Source organism: Electrophorus electricus, chromosome 26 (genome assembly GCF_041902795.1).
Source record: "Electrophorus electricus isolate QZ-2024a chromosome 26, ASM4190279v1, whole genome shotgun sequence".
NCBI classification, from domain to species: domain Eukaryota; kingdom Metazoa; phylum Chordata; class Actinopteri; order Gymnotiformes; family Gymnotidae; genus Electrophorus; species Electrophorus electricus.
In genome coordinates, this window is record NC_137522.1 from 11,967,412 (window position 1) to 11,983,749 (window position 16,338).

At 41.7% G+C, this 16,338-nt stretch overlaps 1 protein-coding gene across 2 annotated transcripts; it reads left to right on the forward strand.

Annotated features, from left to right (window-relative positions):
- Positions 1 to 2,352: 2,352 nt before the first annotated feature.
- On the forward strand, positions 2,353 to 16,259 carry si:ch1073-396h14.1 (disintegrin and metalloproteinase domain-containing protein 10). 2 transcript variants are annotated; one of them, XM_027005440.3, is made up of 15 exons: positions 2,353 to 2,482; positions 2,879 to 3,026; positions 3,132 to 3,250; positions 3,704 to 3,859; positions 6,638 to 6,717; positions 7,356 to 7,478; positions 8,368 to 8,460; positions 8,605 to 8,773; positions 9,820 to 9,983; positions 11,347 to 11,518; positions 11,864 to 12,008; positions 13,770 to 13,953; positions 14,310 to 14,409; positions 14,730 to 14,950; positions 15,163 to 16,259. In XM_027005440.3, the coding sequence occupies exons 1-15, from the start codon at positions 2,410 to 2,412 to the stop codon at positions 15,277 to 15,279; spliced, it is 2,064 nt and encodes a 687-aa protein (XP_026861241.3). In that variant the 5' UTR covers positions 2,353 to 2,409; the 3' UTR covers positions 15,280 to 16,259. The 2 variants fall into 2 exon arrangements, with proteins under 2 accessions (XP_026861241.3, XP_081564472.1); XM_081708346.1 differs by having other exon boundaries at positions 14,730 to 14,983; positions 15,163 to 15,289.
- The last annotated feature ends 79 nt before the right edge of the window (positions 16,260 to 16,338 follow it).

A 16,338-nucleotide genomic window follows, 5' to 3' on the forward strand; every position in this document is an offset into this window, starting at 1 on the left:
GTGCAAGAAGAGATTTCAGCTGTGAAAGAATTGTGACTTGGGGGCAGATGCCACTGGTGCATAGGTTTGGAGGTGGCTATGAGATACCAGGCCACTATATACAGAAAACCAAGCATTTTCACTGTTTCTAACACTGGTTTCCTCATTGGTTAATTCACAAGCCCTTTATGAGGTGCAAACTAGTATTGTAGAGCAGGGAAAACTTAAATGCAGGAGGGGGACTTCAGATCCAGAGTTGGCAAACACTGCCCTAAAGTAACCTCTGCTGAAGACTGGTGGGTGGGCCATTTTAATGATGTCAGATTTGTGGATCAGGCTATTCATTGCTGACCAATCACACCAAAGCAGCCTATTTTGAGGTGGAGCAAGGATCAGGTTTGCAGTCTTACAAGATCTAAGGAAAAAAAATTACACATGTATACATTGTTATGGCTGTGTGGTACAAGGTCAGTCTCTGCAACTAGTCTGGTGACTTTTGTTTGCATCCTACACATTCTTCAAAGCAATTGTATGACCATGTGGATTTCATGCATTTGGTTTTTGGTCATATTAAAACAGCAAACATGGACTGATGTCATTTCAGTAACATAGGCTGCTGGAACATATGCATATCTACCATGTCAACAGCAAAACAATTCCAAAAAAAGGTGTTTACTTTGGCTCATGTTCATGTGTGGAACAATGTCCACAGATGGAAGGCATTTGGAGTACATCCTAATCCCCTGGGAAACTATCTGTCACCTGCAGTCTGCGTCTTTCCTGCAGGAGAGCACAAGTCGAATGCATTGATGAATAAACATTGCAAAACCATGAAAAAAAGGGATCCATGTTGACTTTTGGATTAATAATTTTGCATGCACAACATATAGGGTACATATACATAGAAAGATGTATAGCTCAAGTTCAGATTCCTCTGTAATGAAATCTTGTCCCATGTATTCATAAATATTCTCTGGAGAGAAATTTGGTCGGCTGTGTTTAACTTTGAAGGCTCTATTGTCATTGTATGTGGTCGGTGTATTTGTTTATATGAAGACAAGAAAAAAAAGAAAAGAAAATAGCATGGAGCTCCACACAGCATCTCACAACACCTGGCAGACCCTGACACCTATATGTCCATGTGCTATTTGTAGCTTTTAGCCCCGATTTCCAAACAATCAGTCGCGTTGTTCTCCGGATAAACTAAGGCAGCTCCTTGTTCCCCCTTCTGTCTCCTACTGGATCCACAACTTCCTGCCCAACAGGATGTGGTGCTCTACAGAGTGCGTTCCAACCTTTGTTCTAGTCTCTCTGTACCATGGACTATATTTCTAACAGTGCCTCTGTTAAATGTATTACGTCTGTGGAGGACACTACTCTGTGCCGGACTGTCTCAAACTGATGAGTCCTCATAAGGCGTTTGGTGTGCTGGTGTGGAGTTGAACACACCAAGAACTGTGGGAATGCCCGTTGATTTCAGAAGAAAGCCCACCCCTCTGGAGCCACTGGGAATTCATCAGGGTGTGAATCAGGACAAGCACAGCTCTGCAGTTATGAAGAAGGCCAGCTGCGCCTTGGTTTCCTGTGACAGCTCACAAAATTTGGGCTTCGTGATGCACTACTGGTCCGGTCCTCCGGTGCCATCATAGACAGTTTTGTGATGTTCGCACAAAATCATCAGCTGCCGATTCTCCACCCTTTGAAGACTTTTACTCATCGAGGATGAGAATTGATGGCAGCCCATACACACCCCGGACACTTTGTCTCGCAGGAGTGAGAGTCCTAAAGACTGGGACCAACCCCAACCTCTGCCTCTGTCTCACATACGTCTGCTTTGAGTAGTTGTGCATGCACTTTATGACACATTGCAATGTACACAATCAAAATATACAGTCAAAGTCTTTCTGAACGAGGCCCCTCCCCCACTTCCCAGTCCTGTAGTGGATGCACACATGCAATTTAACTTACAGTATTCTGTATATGTAGACTGCTAATGTCTTAAGATGCACAAATGGTATAAATGTACCCCCTTATCTGATTTTAACTGCACCTCACTTTCACTGTACCACCTTTAAAAATAACTACCGATCCTATATTTGAGTATAATATAGTAAATGTTTTTTTTTTCTGAGTTCTGTTTTATTGCATATAATTTTAGATTTGCTCCAAGAGACATTTCTTGTATATCTGTTACTTGGTTATTAAAGATTCTGTATCTTATCACCCAGTTGATATTTAGATGTCTAGAAACCCACAAGGAGACCGTCCCTCCATATCATATAGCTCAGCAGCATGTCTGAATATGCCTCAGTAAGTGTGTGTGTGTGTGTGTGTGTGAACATATGTGTGTGTGTGTGGCTCAGGCTTGTGAAGATAGATGCATTCCTTTGCGTAGCATTCACAGGTAAGCCGCCAGTGAGACAAGAAGAGATGGGAGGCAAAGCTCTGAGCACTCTGATCTGTCTGCTCATCGTTTATCTGGTGTTAAAGGGATACTATACAGGTATGATGGCTCATCATGTGCTCAAAACTCAACCTGATTTTTATGGCTGCCAGGATTGGGAAGGGGGGTAGTTCTTAGCCTCTACTCACACTGGTACAGGTAGCAGTCAGCCTGTCTGAGCATGCCTTCCATGCCAGAGTTTGCATTTTGTCCTTTTGCTTTTGATGCGTGTTAATGCACAATCGTTTTAAATTCTGTTCTATCAGCTGTCATGCAATATGCTGGAGCACTCCAAGCTCACCATGTTTAAAAGCTGAATCGAATGTCAGAGTGCATTCTCAACTCAAAATTAATTCCATTTTTATTGACGGAGGGGGCAAAATATGTTTCTAATATACCACATATTATATGTACAATGATTTTGTGCAATGTTTTAATAATATTTTATTATTGTAGAGGATTTGAAGGCCATCCGACAGTTCATAAAGCACCACGAGACCCTCTCTTATCACAGAAACACAGTTCTACGGCAGCACGAGCGAGTGAGGCGGCACACTGAGCCCCAGACGCAAGTTGTGCAGTTGGACTTTGAAGCTTTTCAGAGGTACACCTCTCTGCGACCCCTGCAGACCAGCCTCCGGGCCATGCCGTCATGCGTCTGCTGAACAGTGTGTCATGAAAGGCTTTATAAGGTGCTTGTTTGTCACAGGGTTTTCCGTTTACGACTCAAGCAAGACTTCGGTGCATTTGCAGAGGATTTGAAGGTCTTCTTCGGCAATGAATCTTGGACAGGCGATCTCTCTCACATATATTCTGGTGTGCTGGAAGGTACAGCAAGCAATGATGTGGTGTCTTCACTGTACGAACATTTTCTTCCCTAAAGGAGCTAGGCTCAACAATTACATTCAGCTTGTTTGTTTGTTTGTTTTAACAATATACTGTATCATATTTGTTCAGAATGCTAATACAGTTTAGAAGGTCATAATCAAGCATTGCATGTCACTCATAGAACTCTCCTATTTCTTTGAATTAAACAGTTATTTCTTTGACACAGACACACTGACAAACCAAACTTATTATTATTATTATTATTATTATTATTGTTATTATTTAAATTTGCATAGTGCATTTCTCAGACTCAAGGGCACTTTACAGACAGATATCAGGTTGTTGTTTTTTTTATAACAAACACACACCGATGAGAAGCAGCAGCCAATTTGCGCACAGTGTACTCTCTGTCTAATATCCAATTTGAACAGACTGTTCTACTCTGGCCTTTAGATGAGAATGGGTCCTCATGTCAGGGTGCCATCCTTGACGGCCTGTTTGAAGGCTTCATCAAAACCTCCAACGGCACTTTCTATGTGGAGGCATCGCAAACTTACGGCACTGGGCACTTGGATCACCACTCCATAGTCTACCATGAAGATGATGTTGGTACGTGAGTACAGTATATTTGTTCACTCACAATCCTCGGGGCAGAGCTGATTAGTGTTTTAACATACCATCCACATGATTACTTTGAAATCTCATACATAACGCTAACTTAATAACCAGGACTACCGTAAGAAATTGGAGAGCAAAATTAATGACCATATAAGTCACAAACACACTGACATTTTTTTGGTTTTATTTAGGACACTCTGCGAAGTAGACTGGCCTTGTAGGATTTCACTGGTATTGTATGAAAGTGTGTGTTTGTTTGGATGGATTTCTGTAAGCATCTCTGTGTGTGTGTGCATTTGTCAGTTTGTCCTCCTTTTCTCCATTGTGCTGAACCTGGAGGAGGTACATTCTGGGGTCTGTGTACAGTAGTTGTATAGTCTAAGATGGTGCAGAGTATCTGTGCACCGTAGCCACTGATAGTCATGTGGCCATGAAGGTTACCCTAGCGCATTTCTCATACCCACAAAAACTATCGTATTTATTCGCGCTGAAGCTCCTCGCTGAGCATACATTGCTCTGTAAGTATGAAATGCCTTGAACCTTCTTAACTTTTACACAAAAACCTTTAGTGTATTAGCCTTCTGAGCCTGCTAACTTTCACCATTCTTTTTGTTATGTATATTGAATGAGGGTACTGAAAGCACATAACATGGCAATCAACTGGTGTCCTTAAACTACATTACCAGCTTGCTCGATTGTACACATCATTCAAAAGTGAGGGGTTTAAAAAAAAAAAAAAAAAACTGAATAAAAGACCAAGCTGGGCTCCGTTACATCTGGAAGTAGCACAGCAAGCTGACCCAGGACAGGGTGCCCGGAATCGGTTAGGTTCTGCCTCTCAGAAAACACCCTAGCAGCACATTCACATCCCCAAAAGGACAGATTCAACCATTAAAAATATTTCTGCTGCCTTCTGGTTCCTGTCAGTTCCACATGTCCCAGGCTTAAACGCATCACGTTTTTGCAGCCTTTCTTTCACATCTTTGTTTTATTGTAACTCTGCTCCTTGTTTCTTACTCTAGATGCTCAGGTTAGCTCAGAAATGCAGACTGTCAACACAGAGATCTAAAACTCCACCGGCGCATTCTGCTGACTCATTAGAGATCATGGCACACTTTGTCTCCTTTCAGCATTCGCTTTGTTTCTCACGCGTCATTCTCCAGGCAAAAGAATCTCCTGGACATCACTGAAATGAAGTTGGCTTGATGTGAAGGTGAAGCATTTTTAAGGACAGTCTCTTCTAGCCAAAAAGTCCTGGATCTTTCATTTCTCCCGGATCATTTTTTCTAAGATTTCATGTAAATGAGATCATTTGACATTTGTTTTATGTCTCGCCGTGTTAGCTTTTTTTTTGGGACAGTATATTATTCAATACAAGAAAAAACTACAAAATTTTAGAGACTCTACTATCCACCACTGATATAGGGCAAACGTTGGGGTGTCCATTTCATTTTGTCAGTTTCCATTACTCTCTGTGTGTTCTGTTGTGCAGCCATTTCTTTTGAAACTTCAGTGGTTGTTTGCTTTGGTTTCCAGCATGCTTGACTGCTTGAAAGACAAGTGTTTGAAACAAAAAGCATTCACCTTTAAGAATGTGGAGATAATTTTGTGAATGGGTCAATGGCTGACATTATCCCTCCCTTTATGCTCCAGTCCACTGCTTTTGGTAAGCGAGCCACAGATCCAGGGTCAGCTTCCTCGGTCCAGTTTACTCAGGGCTCAGAACAGCTGAAGAGTACCACCCTTCAAAAACCCCATCAGGAATCACTTCAGGAGTATGGCAGGATTGCTGATGCATTATTACTGTGCACTGGAATGGTGTGGTCCAGTGAAATGGGCTCCACACAGGCAGCTGCAACGGGCACATCATGACATTTCTATTCAGACAGCTGTCATTAATTTTTAACCAGACCTCTGTAGAGGGAAGCCAGCTGACTGCTGTGTCACATTAAGAAGGCTCTCTTGCACCCAAACTTAGCATATACTGTGTAATAAGATTCTGAACATTTATAACCTTTTATTTTTGTTTAATAAAATGTGAAACTTTTTTTTTTAATTAAAATGACAAATCTGGCATCCTCTTAATTTAATTATCTGCCTAGCTCTGTGAGCCTTTTTTGCTCAGTTTAACAGTTCTGAATTAAAGCCTAAGGTGAGGTTCAGAAGGGCCTGTAATTACGGTCCTCCTGGCCAGGAGCAGGGCTTCCAGAGCAGGACCTCCAGAGCAGGACCTCCAGGAGCAAGACCTCCAGAGCAGCGTCTCCAGAGCAGGACCTCCAGAGCAGGATCAAGTCTCACTGCACAGTGCTGAAACACATCATAATCAGGCCAGAGGCATTGGCCAACGTCCCTCGGGGTCCCTGGTACTCAGTTGAGAAACTATTTCAGTTTTGTGAAATATTTAACCTTGGGAGTGAGCGAGTTCAAGGATGACACTTTAATATTCACTAATAGTGTCTTTTCTACTGATCTAATGAACTTGTCTGCAGAGTAGAGAGGGAATCAGGTCTAGACGCCTCGTCTATAACTTGTGGATAATCAGCCTCTTAATGTTCCGTCGCGCTTATCGACAACTTAACAAGATTTTAAATGGTTGCCACAATCAAAGTGAACAACCCAAAGGCACTGGCCTGATCTGCTGGTATATTTCTACATTTTTTTCTCTCTTCCCAATAAAAAGTTTATGACTGAGTTGGAGATTTCCTTGTGTTTTGTCTTCAAGTGGTCAGATTTTACTGGATGTGTACCTTCATCCATGTTTCTGTGCAGATGGCACTCTCTTGGGAGGCGGCCATGCTGGTTTCTGTGGTACAGATGCACTACAGAGCCTCATCCAAGGACTCAAACAGGTAAGACATGGTATCACCTCCACCTTCACTTACACACACACACACACACACACACACACACACACACACACACACACACACACACGTACACACAAACACACACACACACACACACGTACACACACACACACACACACACACACATCCCAGCTAAAACTATGTTATGTTTGTATTCCTCCAGTTCTTTCCTGGGTATATTCCTAGTCATAAATAATCAAAGTTGGTTTTAATTCTCTTTTAAAACGGAGCGGGGGGGGGGGGGGGGTGTTGTTTGTTTTGCTGTCCTGTACTGAGTAATGATTCTAGCAGCAGCTGTTAAAAGCTGTTAAAATCCATAAAAGCTGGAATCTGTTATCTTTCTATCTACTAGGGCTATTGTTTCTGGGCTTGGCTCAGATTATGGCCATACTACAATCACTCACAATGGCTTCTGAACAATTGGAAACAACCTCATCAGATTACATATGATATTTTAAGCACATATTTATGGTAATACATCAATTCCAGGTTTTGGAGGGTCGTTTCTGAATATTGTCTAAACAGATGTGAACCCCTTCCTTGTTTTCTTTTAACCCCTCAGGCTCTAGAGGTTTCCCATGGAAAATGGGCAATCATGTCTGTACTCTTGTGACTCACAGGGAGGGCCGGCATCCAGGTCAAAGCGGACAGTTGACCAGTCCAAAACCAGCTGTCTTCTGCATTTGCATGTAGACCATTTGTTCTATGGGAGGTTTGGCAGCGTTGAGGCTGTCGTTGCCCAGGTGATCCCAAAAAACAATATGCAAATATTCTTTCAACTTACATGCAACCTTGAATGATTGATGCCAGAGTGGTTACCATAATACTGTTGTCAGTCATTACCCAATGTATCTGTTGTGATTTGTTTTACACTACTATGCAAAATCTTTCATCACGTTTGAGTATACAAAACTGCTCTGCTTTGCAGTTCGTAAGGGGTTAGGGCCCCTTGGAATAGTGGGAGGTGACAAACAGCCCCTTTGAGAAAACCTTGCCAAATTCCTAGCCTTGTCTTGTGACTCTGGAAAGGCACAGTGATTTTCAAACTATAATCAAATAGGATCCAAATATTCCATGGACCTCTGTTGTAAAGTGCATCAGGTCACTATTTGGGAACAGTTTTCATGTTTCATATCCTTTTCCATGTATTATTGTTATTTGGAGGTTATGTAAGCTTTTTGTTATTTTAATATCTGATTAAAGTTTATTCACTGATGCTCCATTCACTCTGTCTACACTCAAGGAGTAATCTATTTGTTTACCTTCATCACATGTCTGTTTTAGTTCTGATATTGTTCCATTACTTTGAACCTACTTTTAAGCGCTTTCACATAGCTTTTACTCTACATTTATTATGCTTCCAATATCTGTTTGTAGAATACTTTGGTCATTAGCTGGTTCAGGAACAAACTCATTAACACAACTATTACAAAATCTGCTCATAATATATGGAAATAAAAAAAATGTATAGCACATTGATACTGAATATCCAGTGAATTGTTTATAAAATTCTGTGAGTTTGTAACGGGTTGATTTTAAGAAGACTGGAGGTGGACACAAATGCATATTTACAGCATGAAATTCTAAAGAGAATTTGATAGATCTTTATTTGAGTTCTACCCCCTTTTTCAGGTTGCCTCTTACATGAAAGCAATAAATAACATTTATCACAAGGCTGACTTTGATGGAATTGACTTGATCAACTTCAAGGTGAAATCAATGAGTGTAAGATTGACCTTAATTTTCCTTATTCCACTCAAGTATAGTTTCACCAAAACTAACATATGAAGCTTTATTTATGTATTTATCACTGTAATACCTCATGAATAAACATGTTTGAAAGCTTCTCTTTTATCGTTCTCTTTCTAGATTGTCTTGGAGGAAGATCCGGGTGACCCACTGCAGGAAACTTACATTGGTCCGGAGAAGCTGCTGAGTCTCTTTTCAGAGATGAACTGGGGCAATTACTGCCTCTCTTACCTGCTGACCAACCGAGACTTCAGTGGGGTCCTCGGGCTGGCCTGGGAAGGAAAAGCAGGTGAGACAACCTGTGACAGAGACTGTCACTTAGGAAGGTTAAATGGGTGCTCTTTGGTCCGGTGGTCAGAGATCACATTTATCTCCTGTCAGACCTGGTTTTGAGTCCCAGGTAGGGTGGCTGCCTTCAGCCTTCGTTAAACATCCAGTGAACCTCTCTACACGCAAACCACTCAGAGCACAGCTTTACAGTTTAATGGTCATCTTCCTTATTAGGGGACTCAAAAAGAGCATTCAGAATGAAACTCCATATTACAGTGATAATGAGATAATGAGTTTGCACACTGCTGTCCATGGCTGTAAATAGTTTAATAATACATTTTTACTGAAGGGAAGTTTTTTTTTATTGGAAGGATGAGTTCATCACCCACATATACCATGCTTTTTACACTGCAGATCATTAGGCTGAGTATGAGTCTACTAACAGTTTCTATTACTCTCTGGGCATTCATTCTGTATGAACCCCCTTATCCATGGACCCTCTATGCCAGATACAGATGTTTCCTCACTAACCTGTCTCCAGATTAAATGAGGTTATGGGGATCTCTGGGATCAGTTACATAGCATATCCCGCCCCCCACAACCCCCTCCCCCTGGCCTTTTGGGAGGGATGACATCATTGCACAGTGGTGTGTGAAGAAACCCATCTGTTTGTGATCAGTGCCATATCACTGGCTAGCTTTACATATGCCTGGTATGCAGGCGAACTCATGGGAGGAGAGAAAACTGCTCTGCTGGTTGTCTTGCCCTCGCAATCATGGTAGGAACCCTCCCATCCTAGCAGATTCATTTCTTGGAGAGAGGACCCCAATCCTCTAATGGAGAATACACTTGGTTGGTTAAGAACATTGCTAAGAAGGTTGTGAATGCACCACAAAAAAATATTTTTGCCTTTGAAGTTCTCTCCTTAATTCTGGTCTGTACAATTCACATTATGCTCAATTTATCAAAATGTATCTGTGGAGGTAGTAATGGAAATTTTATTTGAGCAAGATTATTTAATTTGATCACTTTTACAGTATGCTCTGCTTCTCCTCTCCTCTCCAGATGACTGGGGAGGGATCTGTTCCAAACACATACAACTGAAGGATGGCCGTACCTCCAGCATGAACACTGGTCTGGTCACCCTGAAGAACTTCGGACGCTACCTGCCACCCAAATTCGTCCAGCTGACCTTGGCTCATGAGCTCGGCCACAGCCTGGGTGCTCCTGTGAGTCTATCACTTCCATCTGTTTTCTCTGTCAAACCACAAGATGAATAGATCTTTAGGGCTAGAGTAGGCAGAATTGTATGGGAAAGTGTTTGATGTTCTGTGAAGAAACTTGGGGTTTGAGAAAGGCCCTTTGTAAATAAAGCAAGTATTATACCTTTAGACCAGCAATTTGCCACAGCACAGCAGCTGTCTCCTACATCTGATTGAATTCATCAGCTAATTATCAAGCTAACTATCCAATGCTGACTATCCAATGCTAGCAATGCAATGCTGAATCAGAGCAGGGAAATGGGGAGTTCCTCAGGATTTAACCACCATGTTTGGTGCCTTTGTCATCTTCACTGACTTACTGCCCAGTGCGTGTCTAAATTTGTTGAAAATTTCAAGAAGCAAGACATGGCTAGTCCAGATCCCAGTCCACTCAGTCCAAAATGAGGCTTCTGTCTTGTGGCTTCAAAGGGTAACACAACTCTGCGGTGGTTGATCTTTGGCAGAATGAAAAGCTTTTTGCACTGCCTTGGAGATGCATTATAATGAATCTTATTATATTCAAGTCCTTGTATGAATTCTTATTTAGATACGTGTTAGGGCAATTAAAATGGTACTTTGATGCATAACTGGACATTTATCTTAGCCATTAATCTTCAATGAGTCTGACTGCATATCTTTGAAGCACCTTCACCTCTCTGTCTGAGTATGTCAAAACCTTTAGGAGAACAGAAACTGATAGTTTGATATGACTGAGACATTTCTAGGCTTAGCCTGCATAGACAAATCTTCAGACATAATTGGCCTAATGGAAGAAAAAAAAAAAAGGACAATCACATGCTCAGCAGCATGCATGACGTTAAAGGTACCTATCAACCAAACCCAGCATGCAAACTTCGTCCATTACTTCTGACTGCTCAGAATGGACAAAGAGTCATTTTCTCCCCACCACTGAATCCTGAAGCAAGGCCAGATGATGGAGAGTAATGGAAGCTGTTAGTTCATCTCAGCTTCACTCAACCCCCGCAAAAAAAGTCGGGTATACAATGCAAGTGGAATGCAGTGAGAACAGACCATTGTTGCACATTTTCATGTTCCATAATAATCCATCAATTCTTTCCTCATTCTTAAAGGCAACCCAAGAGACCAAAGAGATCAGAACACTTCATTAAACTTAGATGGCAGTTGCACAATTGTGTTTTTCATGAATGGAACTACCAGGTAGATTCTTGCTGCTACCCTGCCGGAACAACAATGTAGGAATCTGAGCATTCATACAGGTTGAGCTTCCGTGCACTTCCTGAGCTCTGTATGTCAGGTTCATCTTACACGCAGCTCTCAAACAGCTTGTGCTTTATGTTTACCGTGTCAGCATGATGAGGGCCTGGACTGTGGGAGCCTGGAGATCACTGGAGGGAAAGGACGATTCCTAATGTTCCCACAAGCCACTGATGTGGTCCAGGAGAACAGCGACATGTTCTCTCCCTGCAGCCTCCGGCATATGGGCCATCTGCTGAAGATCAAGAAGGACAAATGCTTCGTGGGTGAGACATCAAAACCATCTCGTGAGCAGAGAAAATGCACACTTCTAGACGTGGATGGCCATGGCACTGCATAGTGTTGTGCTGTCTCTGATCTAACTAATGTTGAGTCAACAAGGGCTTGGTAATTAGATGCTGAGTTGAACCTGGTGTGTTTTCGGGCAGGTGAGAATACAGGCCCTTAAAGTGCTCTGACTGGAATTTCCCATCTCTGTTCTACAACATTTGTCTTAACATGTCTTACTTTTACTTATCAGTCTCCATCTGAGAGCGACTCTTAATGAGCTCATCTATATAAAGCACTGTGTCGCTGAGTAGCTGCTATGTGAACGGTTTGTGTCTCATCAGTCAGTGATCAGCCCATCTGTGGAAACCGGATTTTGGAGAAGGGGGAGGAGTGTGATGTGGGCCACAATGAAAGCGATCCGTGCTGTTACAGTTCTAAGGCACCGATAGGCACTCAGTGTCATCTCAAGCCCAGCAAGCAGTGCAGGTCAGCCATGACGTCCAACAGCACCTTTCATTACCATAGGTTTCCACAGGCTACACTTAGCCTTCACCATTTTAGCATCCATGAAAGAAAACCTTATATATATATATATATATATATATATATATATATATATATATATATATATATATATATATATATATATATATATACTTATTTATATATATAGGGAATTTTATGACCAGAAGGTAACATAACAGATGTTGAGGGCACCTACAAGTACATTGGAGAGGCCACAAGGCCACAAGGAAAGCAGCTACAGACAAATACCTACAAAGAGGCAAGTCCTGAGAAGTCAGCTGAATGGGAAGAACAAGATCTAAACTGTCAACAACTACTGGTCATCAGATACCACGCTGGCATAATAAGATGACCAAAGGAGGAGATAAAAGCTACTGACATCAAGACAGGGAAACTCCTCACAATGCTCAGAGGGTTTTGTCCCAAATCCAGCACTCTACACATTATGTGGAAAGAGGGGGCTGAGGACTAGTGAGCATCAGAGCCAGTAGCCCCAAGTGATGAAGTGCTTAGTGAATACCTCAGACAGCAGAAACCCAAGGAAGATGGATATTAGGAGGAGCAGGAACCATCATGGAAGGAAAAATCTCTGTACGGTATGTGCCACTGGCAAATAGAGGAAGTGGCTGATATGGAAAAATCCTACCAATGGCTGGAAAAGTCAGGATTGAAACACAGCACATCTTTCAATCCAGCCTTTTCCAGCCATGGTAGGATTTTTCCATATCAGCCACTTCCTCTTCCACTTCAGCCGCTTCCTCCATGCTGGCGGCACTCATCATGGCAGTAAAGGAACAAGCACTGAATACAAGATCTGTAGAGGCTGGGATCTACCATACCAGGCAGGACCCCAGATGCAGGCTGTGCAAAGAAGCCCCTGAGACCAGCACATAACAGCAGGATACAAGTGCTAGCAGGCAGAGCATACATGTAATGCCATAACCAAGTAGCAGGCATAGTATATCTAAACATCTGTGCTGAATACTGGCTGGAAGGTCAAAGCGGAATAAATCCCCAATGGTGGTGGAGAATGACCAAGCTAATATCCTGTGGGGCTTCCAGATACAGACTGACAAAATAGTAATGGATAACCAACAGGACATAGTAGTGATGGACAAACAGCAGAAGAGGGCTGTAGTGATAGATGTAGCAATCCCAAACAATAGCAACATCAGGAACGAGGAACACGAAAAGCTCGAGGAATACCAAGGGCTGAAAGAAGAGTTAGAAAAGATGTGGTGAACAAAAGGTAAAAAGCTTAGAAAAGGTGAAGGTAACAGTGGTTCCCATGGAGTACTATGGGTTGTGACCCCCAAAACCAGGAGAGTGGTTCTAGAAAATCCCAAGAACAATGTCTGAGATCTCCATCCAGAAGTGTGCAGTCCTGGGAACTGATGCTTGAAGGAACGAGACCTCTCAAAGGAGGGTAAGCAGGAAATGCTTAGGTTTTCTTTCTTGGAGACAACTAAGCACTACTGTACGTCACTCTGAACAAGAACATCTGGTAAACGCCATAAATGTAAATGTAAGTGTATTTGTAAATTATTATATATATATATATATATATATATATATATATGATCATTTCCAATATAAAAATAGCTGTAACTATAGACCCAGTACTGGACAAACTCCTTTGTATCAATTTTACCTTGAACCTTGATCATACCTACAACATGCTTGTTTACAGTCTTGCAGTTAGCAATGACATCTGCTTCTCAGTCCCAGCCAGGGACTTTGCTGCAGTTCCACTTGCATCTTTAAGAACTCTGGACTCACCTGTGAGGAGGATTCCGAATGCCGCATGAAGAGTGTATGCACAGGGTTGTCTGCTGTCTGTCCAAAGCCTGCTGCAAAGCCAAACATGACAGTCTGCAGTCTGGGAACACGTGTCTGTCATAATGGGGTGCGCCAATGGTCATTCTAATAATAACCACCATGTTTGCAAGCATACAAGTGCATGTAATATACTTTATGTAATACATTATTAAATTGACAAGTTTCTGTTTTTATTAGAATGGAAAATCATGCCAGGATGTATAATAAAGAGTGCATGAAAAAATGGACCTCTAAGAGAATGTGATTCTTAAAGATGTGGGTCCTTAGGGCGTCATGTGGTGGTCATTTGGAGCAGATGGTGACTCATGGGAAAGATACTGTTAGCATTCCTAGAATGATTATGCATCGCTTTTATTCATTCAAAGTGCTAAATGTCCTTCAATGAGTTGAAGATGTGGTGTGTGTTTTGCCTGTCTGGAGCAGGATTGTGCTCGGTCCCTCTGTGTGACATATGGCCTGGAACAGTGCGACTGCCCAGGAGAGAACAGGAAGGAAAAGTGCCACATGTGCTGCCAGCATACAGGTAGACAAAGGCAACACTTGTTTACGGCTCCGAGCAAAACAAAACTGTTTATCGTAACACTATTTAGTCTGAAATGACTGTGTTACAAAACTGAACTGAATGAGTGGTATTTGCTTATACATTAGATTAAATTTAAATTAGCCTAGCACAGACATCCTCAACAGCATAGAAAGACACACCAAATCTTATTTATTTACTTAATACTCACTAAAAATATATTTTGTATTTTTGTATTCCATATATGTCTAATATAATTCATAAAAGCAGTTGGAGTAGCTAGTAATGTTTCTCATAGCTGATAGCCCATCTCTTGTGATTAGGCAACCCCAACACCTGTGCAAGCACCACTTCCTCCGTTCTGTCCACGTACTTTAAGGGAAAGCGGGTGGCACTGGTACCTGGAAGCCCCTGCTCTAAAAACCAGGGCTACTGTGACCACTTCCAAACCTGCCGACTGCTGGATGCCGACGGCCCCATAGCGAGGCTGAAAAACTCCTTCCTACACCTGAATGAGTTCATTGACCTGGCAGACTGGATGAAGGTTGGTTTGAACATTCTGGAACCATATATATAGGTTTGTTCATTTGCATGCCTCTAGTTCTGTAGTTTTGAAATAAGGTGGTTTGTGGTTGGCATGACAAAGTGGGTTGACCCTTAACATTTTTATTTATTTTTAAAAAAATATTTACCCTAAATGACCGTTCATCTTTATTAGGATTTGATAAGTTTGTGCTTTGTTTTGTTTTTTTACAGGCAAACTGGTGGCTGCTACTGCTGGCTATTCTCGCAGTCTCAGGAGTAATGGCTGCCACTGTATGCCTGTTTGGACACACACTGGAGAGTGATGGTACAAAAGCACCATCAGGTTAACCGAGAGCAAGGCCAGCACCTGCCGTTCATGCAACTGTGTTACTTCTGAGAACGCCGAGCTGGACGTTACAGCTCCGAAAGAAAGGAGGGGGCTTAAGCCGTGAGAGCTCCTCCCTAAAACAGACCTGTCCATATATATTTTCAAAAATGTCTTTACTCTTTAATCACCTGACCCCGTTTGTTTTCACCAGGCTACATGAACTATGTGACTAGTATGAAGTTCATCATTCATGCTGCTTTCACATACCTGCTATGTTCCCTCTGTAATGCACATTTATTGGAGCGCTGTGTACAAGAAGAGCTACAGGCCTACAGGGCTGCAGTTCTGCTGAGATTTGGTCAGTCACTCTCAACAAGTGTAGCCAACATTTTAGACTGTCTACACGAAAATTGCATTCCCGGGATTAAAAAAAAAAGTGGGCTTAAACTATGGCTTAAGCACATTTCTTAAAAGGCCAAGAAACATGCAGTATCGTGTTTTTAGGAAAATATCACTGCCATATTCATGTATATATTATAAGGTAACACCTTAATCTCAGATGAGAAATGTGTTTCATTTATCCAAAAGTAACTTTTTGAAATTACAGCAGCTCAATAAAAAGTGTTTACATTTTAAATTTGCTTTCTAAATTTGTCTGCCAAAATGTCATATCGCCCTTGTGAGGTTTATCATGACAACAAGAACCTAGTGCTAGTTATTTAACCTGTGGGCAGGACAGGATTCAGCCAATGCTTTGGGCAGCATGAGAAGCTGCTTTGCTTAGCAACCCTTTACACACGTTACAGTGCAAAAGACTCTCTTTTGTAATTTTATGCCACGGCCCAGTTCCACCCCAGCGGAAATATAAACAATTCCACAAAGTTCATATGCGTTGTCTGGTTATTTGTTATTTTTTCCTCTACAAACGTCTACAAATGTGAAATTATTGCTTTTTTTATACATCATATGTGAGAGTAACATACAATAGTGCTATATAAATGGAGTATTATATTAAATTGTTTGTTCCAATTAATCATATATCTTCAGTGAATGATTCCAGAATACATACACAGTACAAT

Bases quoted from the DNA above. Each gene is read 5' to 3' on its own strand.
- si:ch1073-396h14.1 (XM_027005440.3), top strand. From the start codon at position 2,410: ATGGGAGGCAAAGCTCTGAGCACTCTGATCTGTCTGCTCATCGTTTAT. The intron at 8,461-8,604 runs GTAAGATTGACC...TTCTCTTTCTAG, and splicing joins TCAAGGTGAAATCAATGAGT to ATTGTCTTGGAGGAAGATCC. The intron at 11,519-11,863 runs GTGAGACATCAA...GTGTCTCATCAG, and splicing joins GAAGGACAAATGCTTCGTGG to TCAGTGATCAGCCCATCTGT.